This window comes from Aulonocara sp. 'chitande type north' Nkhata Bay, linkage group LG5 (assembly GCF_057382095.1).
Source record: "Aulonocara sp. 'chitande type north' Nkhata Bay isolate Kocher_YH1m ecotype deep benthic linkage group LG5, A_spYH_male_GT1.1, whole genome shotgun sequence".
Classification (NCBI taxonomy): Eukaryota; Metazoa; Chordata; class Actinopteri; order Cichliformes; family Cichlidae; genus Aulonocara; species Aulonocara sp. 'chitande type north' Nkhata Bay.
The window spans coordinates 28,190,953-28,209,412 of NC_141348.1; the positions used below are offsets into that span (position 1 = coordinate 28,190,953).

An 18,460-nucleotide genomic window follows, 5' to 3' on the forward strand; every position below is an offset into this window, starting at 1 on the left:
GAGACATGCTCAGCATCATTAAACAGCGCTCAGCTCTCTCCTCTCCAAGCTCACGAGTAGCAGCCATGTGAATATGCAGAACGTACACGTTTTTTGATGTGAGAGGGAAGTGAAAAAGCCCACGAGATGTGCTGGCAACAGTTTTCCCCACACAGGAATGTCTAACTTGGTAAAAATGTTGAGCTTATGTGCCTTTGAACTCTCCGAGTTGTTTACGTGCGCTGAAACGCGTTAATGAATGATAGCAGTATTACCTGCAGTCTACAGTCAGAGTGGCTCATCTCCTAATAGAAACCTGTTTTGAAATTGAATTTTGAGCATCAAAGTGGCTGATACCGATAATGGATTCAGAACTGTCACCCCCATGTAAGAGCAAATTCCGAGTTCAGATATTTAATCCCCATCTGTCGTACTTCAAGTTGGTGAGTTGTGTGTGCTACCTGCCATTGTGCAGTGCCACAAAGATATGTGGCTCTGACCCACTTTCATCTGCCCTGCGAGACGGGTTCAGACACTTTCTCACAAACAGTCCTAATTGGAGGCAGCCTTGTCACTGGTGCTGCCTGTAGCTCCAGCTTTTCGAAAGTACTCCTGCGTGCAGCTTTGGATTTTGAAATGTCATGTTTGAGCTCTCACAGGTCTGCTCTAACAAGCAATGTTTACCCCGACTGTAAAAAGACGAGAGGATCCCGATTTCCCCTCCATATCTCAGCCGATGCAAGAGTTTCTTCTCTTCTGTCTGCCAGTTGCATCTTCAAAGTTTCTCCTTAAGCTTGTTTTCTTGCTTGGAAACTTTCTACTGAAAGCAGCAGTTTCAAAGTGACTCACCTTGCTTTCCTGGGTCCATTTTGTGTGGTGTCTTTCTAGCTCCTGCCGCATTGTGTTGTGATACTCGCAGCACAGCTGGGGAACTTTTTCAGCTACCAAAACATTACTGACGAGGTTCACACTGAGACCTGTCTTGCAAAGAGGGAAAAGTTTCTCCAACAACAATCACAATGCAGATGCAGTGATTTATTGGTTTAAAGTGTGCTTTTGTTGTTCTCTGCAGCTGCTGTGCCTCCGCTGCTGCTGCTGCGACGGTCTCTTATGCCATTTTTCTCCACCTACACAGCTGAAAACGACATGTGCTTGAGTGATTTTGGGTATGAAGTTTCCAGCCGATGTACAACTAGAAGAGGCACAGTGCAGTGAAGTAGGTGCACTGATAAAATAAATCAAAACACAGAACCACCTGGAGTGCACTGCGCAACAACAAAGTGTATTATATAAGAGAAGCGCTTTAATTTATACACTATTTATACAAGATTTCACTCTCTTTCTCTGCTGCTTTTGCCTTATTAAGGATGCCGAAACCAATTCATCTTTAACCCCCAACTTGAGAACACACATAAGCTCATAGCTACTTGTTCTCTTCACCATAACAGAGACCGTTTACCAGATTTTAGTGAGCACCGTTCGTTATCTGTAAATTAATTACCTGTGTGTGACCCCCACGTGTGTGAGTTCCCAAGTGGAAGGATTTGAATGAGAGCCACGATCCTCCGAGTGGTTTCATGAGGTGTTGAAGAGGTGGCCTGAGGCAGATTATCAAAGGGCCATCTGAGGCTTTTATGTTCATCCGACGGCTTGACACTCCCGCTGAGGTTTGTTTTACTAAAGTCTTTGACTCAAAGGAAGAAAAGAGAAACCCACATTGCTCAGTGCTGGTCTGTTGTACTCCTCACTAGGTGGCACACTGATCAAAGTTATGCAAAAGTCAGCGGAGGGCCCTTTACCCATTTTTTCCACAACATAGCGAGCTTTCTGTATAATTAAACTAAGCACCATATTTTAATTATGCATCAGTGGTGAGATCAGAAATAACCTTTTTTTCTAATACGTGCTTAATACATAGTCTAATATGTGCAGATTAAAGGCAAAAAAAATGGCTTTAATAAATCATTTGACATTTGAGGCTTTTTAGTTTGGGATTTGTATCGCCGGGATAACTTCATGACCTTGTTTGAGCGTCTCGTGAGTGTTTTTAAACACTTCACTTTTACAAGAAGAATAAGAAAAAAAGAAAATGCTCACAGGTCACTGTCAGTGAGACAGCTGAGGCAGGTTTTCGTCCTACTTTTTGCAGCATGCGTCAAAGCCGCCAGGTGGTGGCAATGTTGCTGTGGGCAAAAAGAAATCCCTCCTGCAGTTTCGGCTTCCACACTAGAGCCTCGTCCTCAAATGTAGAAGCAGTTATCACAGTGGCATTCAGATTTCTTAAAGAGTTGGAGAGGTTTTTATTTTTTCTTTACCTCACCTGACTATTCCTGAGTGCACAGCTGCTTCGGAAGATACTCTGGCAGATGATCGGGACTGAAGCCTTTACAATATCCCAAGTTTTCAGACGTGTTTGATCTGTTAGCCAGTTGCTGGTCTTTTCAGATATGCAAATTGGGCATTGCATTATAATCTAAAGGGTTTAAGATTTCTGTGAGAAGCCATCTGAACTAATCTTCCCAGTTTAGCCCAGCATGACATTCCTGTATCTCCAGTTTTTGATTTATTTTCAGGTTTGGGTCTTCAGGTGTGGGGTGGCTGTAGCTCAGGTGGCAGAGCAGATCAGCCACTAATCAGAAGGTCGGTGGTTCGATCCCAGGCTGCCTCCTGGCTGCATGCCAAATATCCTTGGGCAAGATACTAACCCCATGTTTGCCTACTGGTGGTGGTCAGAGGGCACGGTGGCGCCAGTGTCCGGCAGCCTCGCCTCTGTCAGTGCGCCCCAGGGCAGCTGTGGCTACAACGTAGCTTGCCATCGCCAGTGTGTGAATGTGTGTGTGAATGGGTGAATGACTGAATGTAGTGTGAAGCGCTTTGGGGTCCTTAGGGACTAGAAAAGCGCTATACAAATGCAGGCCATTTACCATTCATTTCTCTTGTAAGGAAACTCTCGAGGCCAGTTTACTCTGCATGATTCTCAGCCTTTAAATTTTATTGAGTCTTATGTGGTTTTGGAGCCAGCTTTGGAAGTCTGAGAAAATTACCTTAATGCTGACATTTTTATGCCTTAATTAAAGAGCAGACAGCAGAGACAGGACAGTAAATGAGAGGAGAACGACGCGGGGATTGAATGACACACACACCAAAAAAAAAAAAAGGCTGGAATCAGGACTCATATTATGGTTCCCGGTCTGAAATGTCATTTTTGCTCTTGCTTCTGCTTACATTATTTTGATATTGCTAGCTTTTTTTCCTCAGTCCGTTTTGCTAAAAATTGCTCTTTTCTGACAGCATTATTGCAATAAGATTATTGTATAAATTCATTGAAACAACTGAGGACATTTTTCCCATCTAAACATGAACCACGTCCTGGTTCAAGGACTGGTGCTTCCTGCACAGACCCTTCACCTCAACCAAACACCTTCAGTATAACTTGAAATGAGGCAGCTCTCACAGATTTTAATGCTACATTAAGACATTGCTGCATTGTTTCATTGACCTAATACCTTTAGCCAAATACTCTGCTTTAACATGTATGGAGAATAGGGTTCAGCCTCTTATTTCTCATAAGCTACTGTAGGCGGTCTTAAGAGGTGATTACAGTATTCACTTCCTTGCAGTGTTTGGCATTTTGTACTCTGATGGTCATTTGATTTATGTGTGCCTGTCTTGGAGTTAATGAGTATGCCCTGCTAAGAATAAACTGAAGGAGATCTGTAAACAGACTCTGGAAGCAGCTGAATGCTTAATTTGACCAACAAAACTACTCTAAGTTATAAAAATACCAGTTTCTAGTTTCCAGGGAAGGATTTGTGCTTCTTAGTGCAGTGTGGGGAATCTACAGGGAACGCTGGAAACCTTTCTACCCTCGAGGCTTCATTGTGAAGATGTTTTCCTTCAGGCTGCCCTTGAGATCTTTACTGTCTTACCTGTACCAGTTTTCATTTGTTTAATGCTCGGAATAGCAGAGAGGAAAATTAAGAACCTATTTGAGTGAGGATGTGTTTATTTCATTAGCAGCCCCAGTAGCAGTTTGCAGATTTGCACATGATTGAATTATGGGAGCATTGGGAATTAACACTTGCATCTCTGCATACATCTCTAAGCTTAATATTTACAGGTTGTGATGTGTGTTTCCTTTATTTAGAGAAAGCTGATGTAACGAGTCATTTATGACTAAATGCTTGCAAAACGAATTGCAGTACATTCCCATCAGCCTCAGCTGTCCTTTGTCCATTAAATACTTATCCAGTTAGGGTCATAGGGCCTCTGGAGCCTACAGTATCCCTGTTAACAGTGGACAAAGGGCTGGGCACACTCTGGAGAGGTTGTCGAGGTGCATCACACGGCTCACACAGAAACAGGCAGACACTCACACTCACATGTACACCTGCAGCCCTTTTTAGGATTCATCAATTAATAGTACCGCTCTCTCTCCACCACAACAATCTGGTACAATGCCCACATTACTGTTGACAACTTTCCATCTCATTTTCCACTTATTTTCCAATCTCGATACTCCTTCTCTTGGGGCGGCAACTCTTCTCTCAGCCAAGAGACAGACATCTACTGCAAATCGTACACTCAAATCCTCATCCTGGCTGTGTACACATTCAGCTTAAATACACATCGGTGCACCTTGAAGGTCACGTTGGTGAAATGAACAGAACCATTTTATCTTGAAAAAGGCAGAGAAACCAGAGTTTTCAAACACAGACAACTTTATAACGAGTAATCTCCCTTTTTGAAAACGGGAGCCAGCATCACAGTCAGCCTCTAGTGTCTGTACTGCCTTCAGGAACGCTGCCTGGGTAGTGGGCACGTCTTCAGACTTTGCTTCTTCCACCAACAACCTGATGGTCAGGTTCATTAGCTTCTCAAACTGCCTGACAATTCACCGCCTGAGATTATACAAACTCTGAGCCTACAGTGTTCTTCCCTGGCTGTGCAATGACTAAGCTAAGTACTGTTTTCCCATCTTGAGTCACAGCTTGCTATGAATACCTTGAGGCGAATTTAAAGTTCCTCTCCAAAGCCTCCTCAAACTCCAAGAGCTGAAGCGAGTTAAAGACCTCATGGGCACGAAACTCAGTCACGTCTCCTGTGCCTCTTTACCCCATGAAGAGGACAGGCCGTTGATTTCTCCCTGCCAGCCCACCCCACTCCGAGCTATGGAAGCTTGCTTCAGCCATGGATTTTTTGTTTTTTTTACCCATCCATGAGTCAAAATTTCAGGTTATTATTTTAGAATTTTGAGTTAGGTATCTCAAATGTTTGACTTCCTAATACAAACGTCCAAGGAAATAACTTAAAAATTGGGAAAATAATTATGATTTACTAAGTTACTAAATTTTGAAAAAATAACTCAAGATTTTAACTTATGGATGCTAGTTTGTTTTTGTTTTGTTTTTTCATCCGTGGAAACAAGCTTCAATAGGCTACTGAGCAGTCTTCTCCAGAGCTCTCGTTTCTCCTGAGAGATGTGGTGTTCCTGAGCTTTCTCCTGTTGCTCGTTCCCTGTGGATTCCAAGTCAAGACCTGATTTCATTAGTATACTTCCCAAGATCGTGGCTACTAAAACTCCACTTTCTTCTCAGGATCATTGTGGCTATTTGTTTCTGCTTTGTTCTTGTTCCTCTTTGGTGATCTTCTCTAGCTGCTGGATATGCAGGATCTTGTGCAGGCTGCTGTTGATGAATGTATCCATCTTTCAGAATCATAGAGGGGTATAGATTTCACACCCAGGACCTAAAGCAGGTAATCTAATAATCAGCACTTTGGTGTTTTGATTCCTGGCTGCTACATTTGCATGTCAAAGTATACTTTTGCAAGATACTGAACCCCAAGTTGCTCTTTAATGCCTTCATCTGAATGTGTTAGATAGAAAGCACTTTGAGTGCTCTGAGTGCTCTAGTAGAGTAGAACAGTGCTGTATAACAATCAGTCCATTTACCAAATATCCTCAGCTCCAAAAATGTTTCAGGATCAGGGAAACCGTTTACTATTTGCCTGTTCTGCCCATCAGAAGTTAACTGGTGTCCATGATTCTCCCTAAACAGGTAAAAAGGATATCCAATTCCAATTTCATTGTACTACTGTACTATGTATGACTGTGCAATGACAATAAAGAGTTATCTTATCTTATCTTATATGCTCCTGCTTATATGCTCCTGCTGTGATGGGGCTACAGCCTCCCTGTTGTTGATGTTGATGCCAAAGGTGGAGCCTTGTTGTGCATCTACTTTTTAACAATTTTAACTGTGAAAAAGTAAACAAATCAAAGAACTGCCACTCCTTCTCGTGTTATTAGATCATACACTATATTAATTTTATTAGATGTTTATGCTATTAGTGTCAAACACTAAAGGCCTTTCATCGTGAGACTTATTAGCAATACAAATACTATTCAGATCTTCTTTTTTCCACATATATATGTTTGTTCATCAACCACCAGTTATGATGCATTTGAACTACAGTAAAACAGGATACAGCATATCAACAATAGACAAGGCAATTTTTTTTTCTGGAGCTTATTAAATTTACTCTTTATCTTCATCCAGATCTGATTGCATTAGATGCAGCTCATTATCTAAACGAGCCAAACGTGACTGCTGCGCTGCAGGAACTGTGGAGATGAGAGTGAGATGCAGAAATGAGGGACGTGACGTAGACAGCTGCCATTCTGCCTGATCCAGCAGTTTTTCCTCATTCTTTAGGGTTTCAGTTCTGTGGGAATGTAACAAAAACAACAACAACAACTAATAATAATAATAATAATTATAGTACTAAAACCAATGATAATAAAATACAGAACCCATGTGATTTCCCTGGTGACGCTCCATAGCAAATCTACCATTTTCACAAATTTGCCCAAAATGACAGACACTTGCCCTAAGACTGTAAATAAACTAGTGTAAATTAATTCTCTGCCCAGCATAAAAAATTGGAAATCACTAACTCTGGATTACATGCTTTTTATTGACATTGAAGTATTAAATGTAATATATGGTTCCTTGATTAAAAGGTTTCAAATTGGGCTTTCGCCTCATCAGCGATATCAAAGGTTTGCCAGTGTTTCTCTGTGTTGATTCAATGTTAGCGGTTCATTGGTGTGTCAAAGGCTTGCCCAAAAAGCAAATAGCCTAATGTCAGCACGTGGACCAATGAGCACAGGCCTACAATCTGCAGTGACTGCGCGAGTCAAAATTTTTTTTCTGCATAGGGCCAAGTAGGTTTGGCTTGCTTTTTTTCACAAAGTCATCATTTTAAAACTGTATTTAAAAACATAAAAACATTTTCCATTTTGTATTTATTATGGTTATCCTTGTCTATTATCAAAATTTGCTTAATGATCTAGAGCAGGGGTGTCAAACTCAAATACACAGTGGGCCAAAATTCAAAACTGGAACAAAGTCGCGGGCTAACGTTAATATTTATTGAAAAAACAAATCTTCCTTTAAATATAAGAATGAATCTTTTCTTATGGACTCAAACAAGTTTTGCTGAAAAACTGAATATGGAACAAGCAAAGCTTAATTCTAAACAATATATATATTAGCTGTATAATACCAGTAGGCCTGCTCCAATAATAATTTGGTATGGCTTCGCGGGCCAAATGTAATTAGGCTGCGGGCCAAATTTGGCCCGCGGGCCAGAGTTTGACACCTATGATCTAGAGGGAAAATACTTTTTCACAGCACTGTCAATAGAAATGTTTGCCAGTCGACAAAACAAAAGATTATTTCTTCATAAAAATTTCAAATCAAGGTGCTAATCAATGCCAAGCCCCAAAAAAAGCTGTTTTGAGGAAGAATGATGTCCTACTAGCTGAAAAAAAGAGCAAAGGCAGAAAAACATCATGACATCAAAGAGCTGAAGTGTGTGAAGGTAAAAGGATTTCCTGTAAAATATTAAATATGATGCTCTTGTTTGAATTCATGTGTATCTAGTGACGAATTACTTTCAAACACAAAGCTTTGGATGTTAAAATGTGTTACATGTTAAAAGGATTAAATGTCCTGCACAGTTCTCAACCCATTCAAGTTAATACTCAGACTTTGGAATTAAAATGATATGGTTAATTTTACGTTTAGCCTAAATGAACATCTGGTGTGTTGGTCTAGTGCAGTTATAATATAGATAAGCAGGTATCTGTAAAGGAGAGATGATGTGACAGTTTACATGGTGCATTTAGTACCTATTACCCACATTAAGAGGCTGATCTCAGATGGTATCCAGCTGCTGGCTGTGAGCACAGCTGCAGTTGCTTCTCCTGCAGTGATGAGAGAAACTGTGGATGAATGAATATAATGTACCTGTTGGTGATGTGCAGGTGTAAATTTCAGTGGGGATGCATGGGACATGTATCCCTTCCACAACTCCTTATGTGAGCAAAAACAGGTAACACGCAGACATTCAAGCAGGTCAGTTTCCTCAAACAAAACACACAAAAGTAGTCTTAGCCCTCTCGCTCCGACACTTGATGAAACCAATGAAACAGGACAGAGGATCGAAAAGTAATTTGTGCCTGTATATCCGTGTTTACTCAGGGATTATGTTAAATGATTCGTAATCAATCCAGAATGCCTGAGAGTCTCGCTGCATCATATTTGAATTCATGTTTTTTTGCTGCCCTGTGGATGATTTTTGTGATTTCCTGTACATAAATGAAGCTCTGGGAAGTGTTTACTTTTAAGAGAACAGTATTGTAAGTACAGTAAGTGCAAAGTGCAGACTTTTGTTATTTGGCCTGTTAAAACATTAATATACCTGACATTTTTTATTTATGTGGATATAGTACATGATTTAATTGTTTAGTACATTTGTTTAAATATTTAGGAATGAATATCATGTGGATAAACTTTATTTTGTTCCCAATTTTAGTACTTATTCAGGAACATGTAAATGTATTTAAATTGGTATAACCTGTTAGTGTAATGTACATAACAAAGTCATAATAGAATAACGTGATTTTTATAATCCCCATGTATTGTTCCCTATATGCCTCTGTGTCATCAGTATAAACAATGGCAGTAAGAAAAATAGCTTTAACACCACATTTAAACAGCTCTGCACAGCATCATTATCACTTTGACCTTGAAGGTGAGGTCTAAGGTCAAATTTGACACATTTTAAATCTTTATACAGTACTGTCTAAGACTATTTGTCAATTTTCAACCAGTAGTCATGAAGCTGACCTTGAAGACCTTGGTGGATCTAAAACTAAGTAACAAGACCCCACTTCACACCCCTACAAAGCTTGATCAGCATTCATTCAAACTTTTTGAGCTGTCGTGTAAGAACGTGAATGACACTCATATATGCATGCAAACGCTGCAAAAAAAAGGTCTGTGGCCGAGGTTAAAATTCACCAGAATGCAACAAATGAATGCAAGAAATCAAAATGTGTTGAGGGAGGACCCTCAGACCTCCTACATCATGTGTGGACATGTATAGTTTGGTCCTTGGATGCTTCTCTCAGTGATGTGTCACCAACATACAGTAGATTCAATAGCTTAGCCAGCTTAATCCTGAAGGTATACGCTAACACTGCATACTGTCAGCATTAAATTAATAAAAAAGAAAAATGTTACAGCCACGATCGTCACATCTAAAATCACTCCAGCTTTGCACTCAGTCACAGACGCAGCGTGTCCTGGCAGGGGTCAGTGAGAAAATTAACAAACCAGGTCCTGTTGTTTCTTTCAAAGTGCAATGGGATAGACTTGCAAGACAGCGCAGAGGTTGTCCTCCAAATTTTTTTTGCAAGACTGCACTAACTTTTCACAAATAAATGCTGTTCTCATCGAGCTACACAACCACCTGATTTGGAGAGACACTGTATCCTTATCTTTGTCTTTGGAGTTTCCAGTTTCTCTGGGGTATTATATTGCACAGTCAGCGGGGAAACTGGATAGTAATGCAGTACAGTGAGGCAAGAAAATTACAGGCTAGATACAGACAGGGGTTCAGTTATTTGTATGCAAAGCAAACTTTTGTGCACTGCTGTCCAAATTAACAATTAACTTCACAGTAATATGTTTTTTAAAATTTGCTAGCTCTCATCCTGACTGCGGGAGATACTGCTATTCCCTGGGTCTGTGTTCAATGCAGGCTTTTGTCCCTCAGCAAGATTGTGTTGTGTATTTATCTGGCATTGGTGTAATTGAATCGCAGCTGAGCGCGCTCACTTGGGATTGACTTGGATTCCTACAGACTTCCTTTCATCTGATTTCGGCCTTTTGGGATCGAAATGTGACATTTTTTGGAGCTTCCTCAAATTGTCTTGGCAGAGGCTGCCTGACTGGTAACCAGTGGTCTCCAAAGCAAGCAGAAGCAAAAGGGTTGTTTTCATATTTTTTCATCACTGTTCCTGGTGGGACAGCTGACTGAACTCATTTGAATACATTTTCCTGTAGATATCTGCATTATAGAAACTCTCTTTTCATATTTTGTGATGTCCCCACTCTTTTTCCCCAGAGTGGGGACATCATTTTATGACTGTTTCTTTTTTTTCATATGCATATTATATTCTCCTTTCACAAAGACTGTAGCGGCTGACAAAACACCAACATGCCTCATTAGAGTTCATTGTTGATGTTGTTTTTGCTCCCGTGGGTGGCTACAAAGATTGTAATGAGCTGTCCACATCTCACAGTCACCAGCAGCGCTGGGCCACCTGCATGTGAGAGTGTGCGTCGCAAAATATACAATATCCTTCTGATTTAAATGATTGTATCTGAATATTTTTCAATCAGAAATAAATAACCCAATCATGCAAATGCAATGAGTTTTCCAAAGTGTTTCGTAAAGTTTTTAACCATAAAATACACCCGGGAAGAAATGAAAGACTGTGTTTCACACATGATTTTTCTGTTTTTTTTTTTTAAATAGTGCCTTCACTTATTTACATATCATTGCAGACAAACAAGCAAAATGCTGATGTGGACCTGCGTGATATAGCTCATTACCTCTGTGGGCCCCTATCACTGGTGGAGTTGGAGAAAGGCATGTGTGATCAATCTTTGCACTCGATTTTTCTCACCCTATAGGCAAAATGTTAATCTTATGACATTTATTAAATGACAGCATATCATCTGCATGTGGAAACAGAAGACATTTAAGAAAATCGAAATTAAAAAATAAAAATAAACCAAAAAATGAGAAGAAACAGGGAAAAAATTGGGATTAATAAAATAAACAGCAATTAATATTTGGGAAAATAATAGAATTTTGCCTACTATTTTTGATATTACAACCTTTAAGTTAGGACACTGTGTAAAATGTAATTAAAACAGATCCATAATGGAAACCAGAAGACATATCAAATGTTTAAACTAAGATATTTTTCTATTTCATGGAAAAAAAAATTGGAATTTGATGGCAGCAACACTTCCCAGCAAAAGGCTGGAAAAGTAACTGATGCTAAAAAGTAAATAATTACAGGATCTGGAAAAGGCATTCGATTGGGTCCCCCACAAGCTCATTTGGCGATCACTACGAACTCATGGTGCCCCGGAAGCTTATGTGAAATGGACTTCGATGTTCAGTAGGAACATCACCAGTCTTCCCGTTGGCATCCACCAGGGCTCGGCCCTCTCGCCCCTGCTGTTCACCCTCTGTATGGACACCGCGATAGCTGATCTGCAATCACCACATCCATGGAGCCTCCTGTATGCAGATGATGTGTGCCTATCAGAAACAGAAAACTGCCTAACCCTGCAAACCCAAACACAAGCGTGGAAAGACCGGCTCTCCGAAAGCGGCATGCACCTGAACATCAAGAAGACTGAGTACCTTGAATGCGGCCCCCAGACCGACAGTACCATCACTATCAACGGCAAGCCGCTGACTAAAGTTGCCCAATTCAAGTACCTCGGGTCCTTTGTCACCTCGGACTGCGAAACTACCAGATGCCAGACTTTGTGTCAACACAGCATGGATGAAGTGGCGTCAGGTCAGTGGAGTCTTATGCGACAAGAGAATGCCAATCTATCTTAAGTCGATTGTGCGCCCAGTGGCACTCTATGGGTCAGAGTGCTGACCAGCGAAGACCAAACACGAACAAGCCCTTCACACCACGGAGATGAAGATGCTGAGGTGGCCTCTGGGTCTCACACGACTTGACCGATGTTGTCTGTAGCGATAAGAACTCCATTGCAAAGACAGCCCAGCGATTAGATCTGGGTGGAAACAGGCCACGAGGAAGACCAAAAAAGCGCTGGACGGACCGAATCAAAGATGATATGAAGGCTGCGAATGTTACACCAGAAGATGCCCTGGGTAGGAAGAAGTGGAGGAAGGCATGCAAAATAGTGGACCCTGCATCGCGGGATATAAACCGCTAGGAAGAAGGAGGTCTGGAAAACTTGGACCCTGTGTCCGCCAGACTAGAGAGGACACAGCTTGTTATTAGCTCTCACATCAAAAGACTGCATGTCTCCTGATGATAAGAAGTACAATGTTAATGAATAAAATTGCCAAAACTGCACCCTACACATCTGGAAAGGAACTGTCAATACTGAAAGGAAAATACAGGTTTCAGAGAAACACATGCTGCCATCCAGGTCTCTTTTTGGGAAATGTCAGTTTTGGCCGGCAGTTATAGGTTACTTCCAATAATATGACGCGAGACTGGAATAAAATATATCCATGGACTGGCACTTTACTAAAGAAGGCGCATGTTACTATCTAAATTAAAACCCTTCTTAACCATACTCCCCTAACCTGGCACACTGGTCTGCTCCAGGAGCTCTAAAGCAGGTAATTGAGCTGCTTTCATTCTTTTGCTCCACATCCTGCAAGAGGCTTAGGTTACTGACCAATAATTAAATGTAAGCAGCTCTAACTTTGGCTCTTTTCTGACAGGTAGGATGGCCAGTCCCCTTGTCTCTCCACCTTTACAAGCTGTCAATTTAATCCTACATTAAATAAACCTAATAAAGAATTCATAAGAACTAATGTGTGTTTTCTTTATTATACTTTTTTTTTTAAATTCCCAATCAATTAATTACTAACAATGCAAATGAGGTGATGGAACCCCTGGTCTCCATTACAGGAAAGGTCTTGCATATTTCAGCAACATTGTGTTGTTGAAATAACACAGTCTAGATGCTGAACTGGTCTGCCTGCATTCCAGTCCCGTAACCACCTGAAAACATTTGGCCTATTGTGAAATGAAGAATAATGGGACAACATTACTCTCCCCAAAGTCCAACAGCTGCTCTCCTCAGTTCACAGATGTTAACAGACTGTTGTTAAGAGAAGATGAGATGCTACAGACTGGTAAACATGGCCCTGTTCCATTTTCCTCCTGTATTGTACATTTTCTCCATTTAAACATTTGACGTGTTTTCTATGATCTGGTGTGAATTTCAAATGGTTTTATGAGATTTGCAAATCATCTCATTTTATTTTTATTTAGATTTGACAGAGCATCCCAACATTTCTTTTAATTTACCTACAAAGATAAGTGGAAAAGTGCTAAACAAGGACAAAAATGTGTTCTTTGAGCCCAGACTGTTAATAGAAATGGACATTTCTCAATAAAATCAGATTTTTTTTTCATCATTAAGATTCCTCTTCAGACATCTTTTTTGCATTATTTAAATAGTCACAAACGCTCGGCTTCGCCTGGCCATGCTGAATACTTACACTTGCTATTGAATCCAATCAGCAATGTGAAAACAGGGCTTGGCATTGACTCGCTTACATATTCTTGGCAGAGGACTGGGGTGCGCTCTTGTGTATATGCTGCTGCCTTGTCTGGTTTGCTTCAATAAGAATATTAAAGGTGAAAGTGTTAGAGACTTTCAGAGGTACATATCAGAGCTGAAACACTGTCAGAAGCATTGATCAAGGGTGTCAGCAGCCTGGAGATGAGATTCAGCCGTTTGTAATTTCACAAGGGAGAGGCAATAAGTTATTACAAATGGCTGAACAAATCTCAAATTCAATATTTCTTGGTGGGGTTTTGTGTTAATATATTTCTGTTTCTTTATGCCTTTGGCCAAAACCTGTGGCATTTCAAATAAATGTGGTATGTTGACGTATTCAGTCTCATCAAAGTAACGTAGAAAACCACCTGTCTTCTCCATCATCTATCACAGTGTGCGCTAGAATGTGCTGAATAAAAATTGAAAGTGGAGTAGAGAGGGGAAGCGGGTGTGTTCGTATCCCATTTTGACAGCGTGTCATTTTCAGCAGCAGCATGCCATTACCCAGCGTGTTTGGCCATCTTTGGGGCAGAGAGGTACACCTGGTAAATGTTGAATGTGAAATTAGAATCCAGTCATCAACCTCTGCCATAAACATTTTATTTCTCCCCTGCACCCACACATCCCGCTCTCATTTGATGTACGCCACGTCGCCTGCAGGGTTGCTGTGTGCTCGTAAACATGCCTCTCTTTGCTATGCTTCCACGGTTCAAGAGAAGGCTGCAAGGTGTGGCTATAAATCTTTGATAGTTCTGTTGAAAAGTCGACCTTGACTGTCATCAGTCGCTCTGTCAGTCTTGCCCAGATTGACCTCTTAGCCTGCTCAGTGGTGTGTGGATGAGAGAGAAAGCGATGCTCGACTCGGAGTCCCGATGGTTTCACATTACTACGCAGTGTGTAAAAACTCATTAGTTGATTATTCACTGACAGAAAATTACAATTAGGCCTGAAAGTAGTGATTATTTTGATTATCATGCAATCAAGTGATTAATTGTCTTGTTGATAAAATGTCATAAAATGTAAATCAGAATTTCTGGCAGCTTTTTTGTTTGTCAGTCAAAGTCAAATACCAGAACTGAACCGGTTCACTGAAGAACGGTGAGAAGCATAAGAAAAAACAGGAAGAAAATGATGTAGTCTTTGACCATGTAGTAGGTAATCAAGAAATAGAGCTAAATGATGATTTTAGTTAATCAAAGCTTACCATTTTCCTTTTTCCTGATATTCATAAATTTAATGTACAAGATTAAGTTGATCAGACAGATTAACAGTCATATTCCTCTAAGCACTGCCCAGCCCGTATAGAGTTTTTCATTACCAATATTTGTGATTTAAAAATATGTTGGACAATTATTTTTTTTCAGACACATGAAGGATAAACAGGTTAACATTTGTTTTGTGCTTTTATTTATGAGTCAGTACTTACTGATATAATATAACAATACATGTTAAAAATGATCTCATTTATCACAAAAAATATTTTTTGTATACAGCTGCTTGTTCTGTTGAGATCAGCTGGTTGTTGTTTGTCTTGTTCCAAACACTTGCTGCCAACAGGAAATTTGCAGGGTCCCTCTGGTGGACAAACAATGCAACATCAACACTCAAAACATGGTTTAAGGGTGTTTCTTTCAAGGTTGGCTGTCTGACAGAAATTAGTTGGACCCAAAATGACTCGGAAAAATGAGGAATAAACTGAAAACAGCTTTACAAAATGCAACAAACATAGAGAAGGCAAGGCCGAGGAACTTACTAGGCAAAACTGACCATAGCGCACACAAGATCGGAGAATGTCAAAATTAAACAGGAACCAAACAAACAGAACACATAAAAAAACAAAACAAAACGCAGACTTAACACAAAGACAAGACTAGACAGGACAAGACATAAAACGACTCCATCATCATCATCATCTGAGGAGCATAGAAATGGCTACAATTGTGGAGTATGAGTCTGTAAAATATAAACAACAGATACATAAATAACTGCTTAATAACAGTCTGAGGAGGAAGTCTTGTACAGCAATGGTTCCCATTAGTGTTCATCTGAAAAAGTAATCTATCACTCAGCTGGCCTTAAATTTACACGGCCGTCTCAGTGAAACGTCAGTGTTCATCATACTTTTCTTTATAACCACCCACAGGGTCTGACCAAAGAGCTCTGTGAAGCAACCGCTGTATTGCCATTGTTTCTAATCGACAAAACCCTGGTGAATGGATTATGTAATGGGCTCTATGTGAGTCTCTGTCTTGGTTATGGATTTAGCCTAATGATGCCCCTTTACTCCAAAAGAGGGATTATTCTGAAGAGAACAGTAGAGCCATGACCGTATAGATGAAGGAAGTGTCTCAGATCACACACGTCTGATCCAGAAAATCCCACTAGAGAGAGAGAGCATGCAAACAAGCTTGTCGAGACACTCAGGAGATTCTTGACCTACATGAGAGGAGTTGAAAAAATGTTTGTAATGTTTTCATGTGGTATGAATTTTCAACATTTGTTTTAAACTTCTTTTGCAGCCGTCCAGTCTCTGAACAGCCTGAATGACCAGATTGCTCAGTTCATGGTCACTCGACCTTGTAGCCTGACTGATGAGGATGAGGCCTTCATGCCGGGAGAGAGGGATACCTTGAGGAAGTCTATGACTCTGATGAGACACTTGCTCATGGATGCTCAGGTACAACCTCCTTCTTCTCTTAAAGTCAAACACATCCTTAGTGGACACCTGTCCGATCAAAGTTATCAAAAGAAACTACAATTATTCTTCAGTGCTGTGGAAAGATAACACTGCTGGGACAGATAACTGGTTACAGGTAACAGTGAGTCACTTTTCTTTTCACAAACCAAAACAGTCTCATGCGGATGTTTACCTGCTCAGTGTGGTGAGGTTCAGCAGGATTTCAGGTTCCACAGGGCAGACAGATGAATGGCTGAATGAATAAAGTTTTTATTATTGTCATACCCATAGATACACTTTGCGAGGTACAATCTCTGAGGAATGTGTCCAGCATACTGCTAACTCTATGCTATGAAGATTTAGGGTGGTTTTGATGGTAAAAGGAGGTACAGCCTGGTATTAGCAAGGAGTACCATATCAAAGTGGCCGGAGTCAGAATATTAATATCCATAAAACATTGGCAATAGAATTTCCTTCATAATAACAGAAAACTAAGCATCAAAATTAAGCACCCTTTCCAATTTTTTATTATGTGTTCACCAGAACGATTTCAGGGTGTTGCTGAGCTGTTTTTCAGAAATTAACATTCTTAAAATATCATAGTTTGTGGAAGAAAATTAAATATTTTTTCTGTATCTATACAAAACCGCTCTCATACTCTAAACTACTCCTGTATAATCCTTACCTTTTCAAACATCTGACCTCAAAAACAAAGTTTCAAGGAAACTGTCAACAGGACATTCTTGTCATGTCGAGTGCTGTGTGGCAGCCAAGATGAAGGACCCAAACGTAGGACTCAGAAACTGAAAGTTACACTTCAAGCGCAGCTTTATTGCTGGGAAAAACTCTTTATAGGAAATAGACTTTTACAAAACAAACCAAAACCTCAATCGCAAAACTCGAAACTAAACTGGGCACTGGAAGCTGGAGACTAAGAAACTCGAGCAAAGAAACAAACCAGGACTGGGAGCTAAAATATTCTCAGGAACACGAGAGGAGAAAACACATTACGGAGAGGGTGTACGACACGACAACAAGCAGGGGAAGACTGAGAACTATAATACACAGGCAGGAATATGAGCAGACGGGGAACAGGTCGAAACACAGCTGGGACAAATCAGACATAATGAGACGAGGGCAGGCAAAACTAGATACACTGACGTTGGATAAGGACTATCAAAATAAAACAGGAAACAAACAGACTGAAACTCAGACTCAGGACATACAAGCATAACACAGCAACTGGGGAGACCTGGGGAACATAGGTGGGGAACAAGGGTGAGTAGACATGAAACGTGGGATACAGGAAAAGAATAGAAAACCAAAACTATGAACGACAATAGTCAAATAATATAATTACAGAGTCAGAAGCACCAATACTTGGTCACGTGACAATTGTTAAAGTTATGATGTCAGAACTTTTAATATCTTTCAGCTTCTTGTAGAAGTTTTGTTATTTTTTAAATCTAGGCAGAGAATTATAGTATTAACCTTTACAAATTTTATAGCATCCAATAAATAAATTAACGTTTCCTCAACTGAGGATTTATCATTAGTTTTATATATAGAAATTAAACATTCATGACCTCTCTGTTTAAAACAAAAATATTTCAAAGATTTCACTTTAGTTTGCAGGTTTAGATTAATAAAATTTTTCCTCGCACTCTTTCATACCTGCATACGTGCATACGCGCCTCTGTTTCTGACATGTTAGTGTGAAATCCGTTCAGGGTGACTGCAGAGCCTTTTCATCCTCGCCCTTGCCCTTAGCACAACCAGGCCAACGCTGTGAAAACTTTGCCAACCTCAGCAATGCTGTGAACAATGTACAGTCGAACCAGGGAGTGTTTTTTTCTTCTTAATCCTCTTTTTTGGCTTCTTCTTCTTTAGAGTTGCACTAAGTCTTTAGGCTAAAGCGAAATATGCGATGTGGCATAATTTCCTTTTAAAAGTTTCATCCTCTCTCTGCTCTGCTTCAGAGATAATTCATCCATACAATGCTGCTTCCATTCAGCCTTTTATTTATATACCTTTTACATTCTGATAAATCTTGACACAGTGATGGATTTGTGTTATCTATTAGTGCCAC

At 40.2% G+C, this 18,460-nt stretch overlaps 1 protein-coding gene and 1 long non-coding RNA gene across 3 annotated transcripts in view; one reads left to right on the top strand and one right to left on the bottom strand.

Annotated features, from left to right (window-relative positions):
* Positions 1-18,460, top strand: part of kaznb (kazrin, periplakin interacting protein b) — a 139,724-nt gene that overhangs the window by 13,885 nt on the left and 107,379 nt on the right. For both annotated transcript variants that reach the window (XM_086292721.1, XM_086292720.1), the window contains exon 2: positions 16,214-16,371. In XM_086292721.1, coding sequence (XP_086148847.1) covers positions 16,214-16,371 — 158 coding nt within the window. The remainder of the gene's footprint in view (positions 1-16,213; positions 16,372-18,460) is intronic.
* On the bottom strand, positions 15,085-17,407 carry LOC147330854 (uncharacterized). The gene is made up of 3 exons (XR_015129116.1): positions 17,057-17,407; positions 16,565-16,624; positions 15,085-16,419 (listed from the first exon to the last, which is right to left on the bottom strand). It is a non-coding gene; the product is annotated as an uncharacterized LOC147330854 (long non-coding RNA).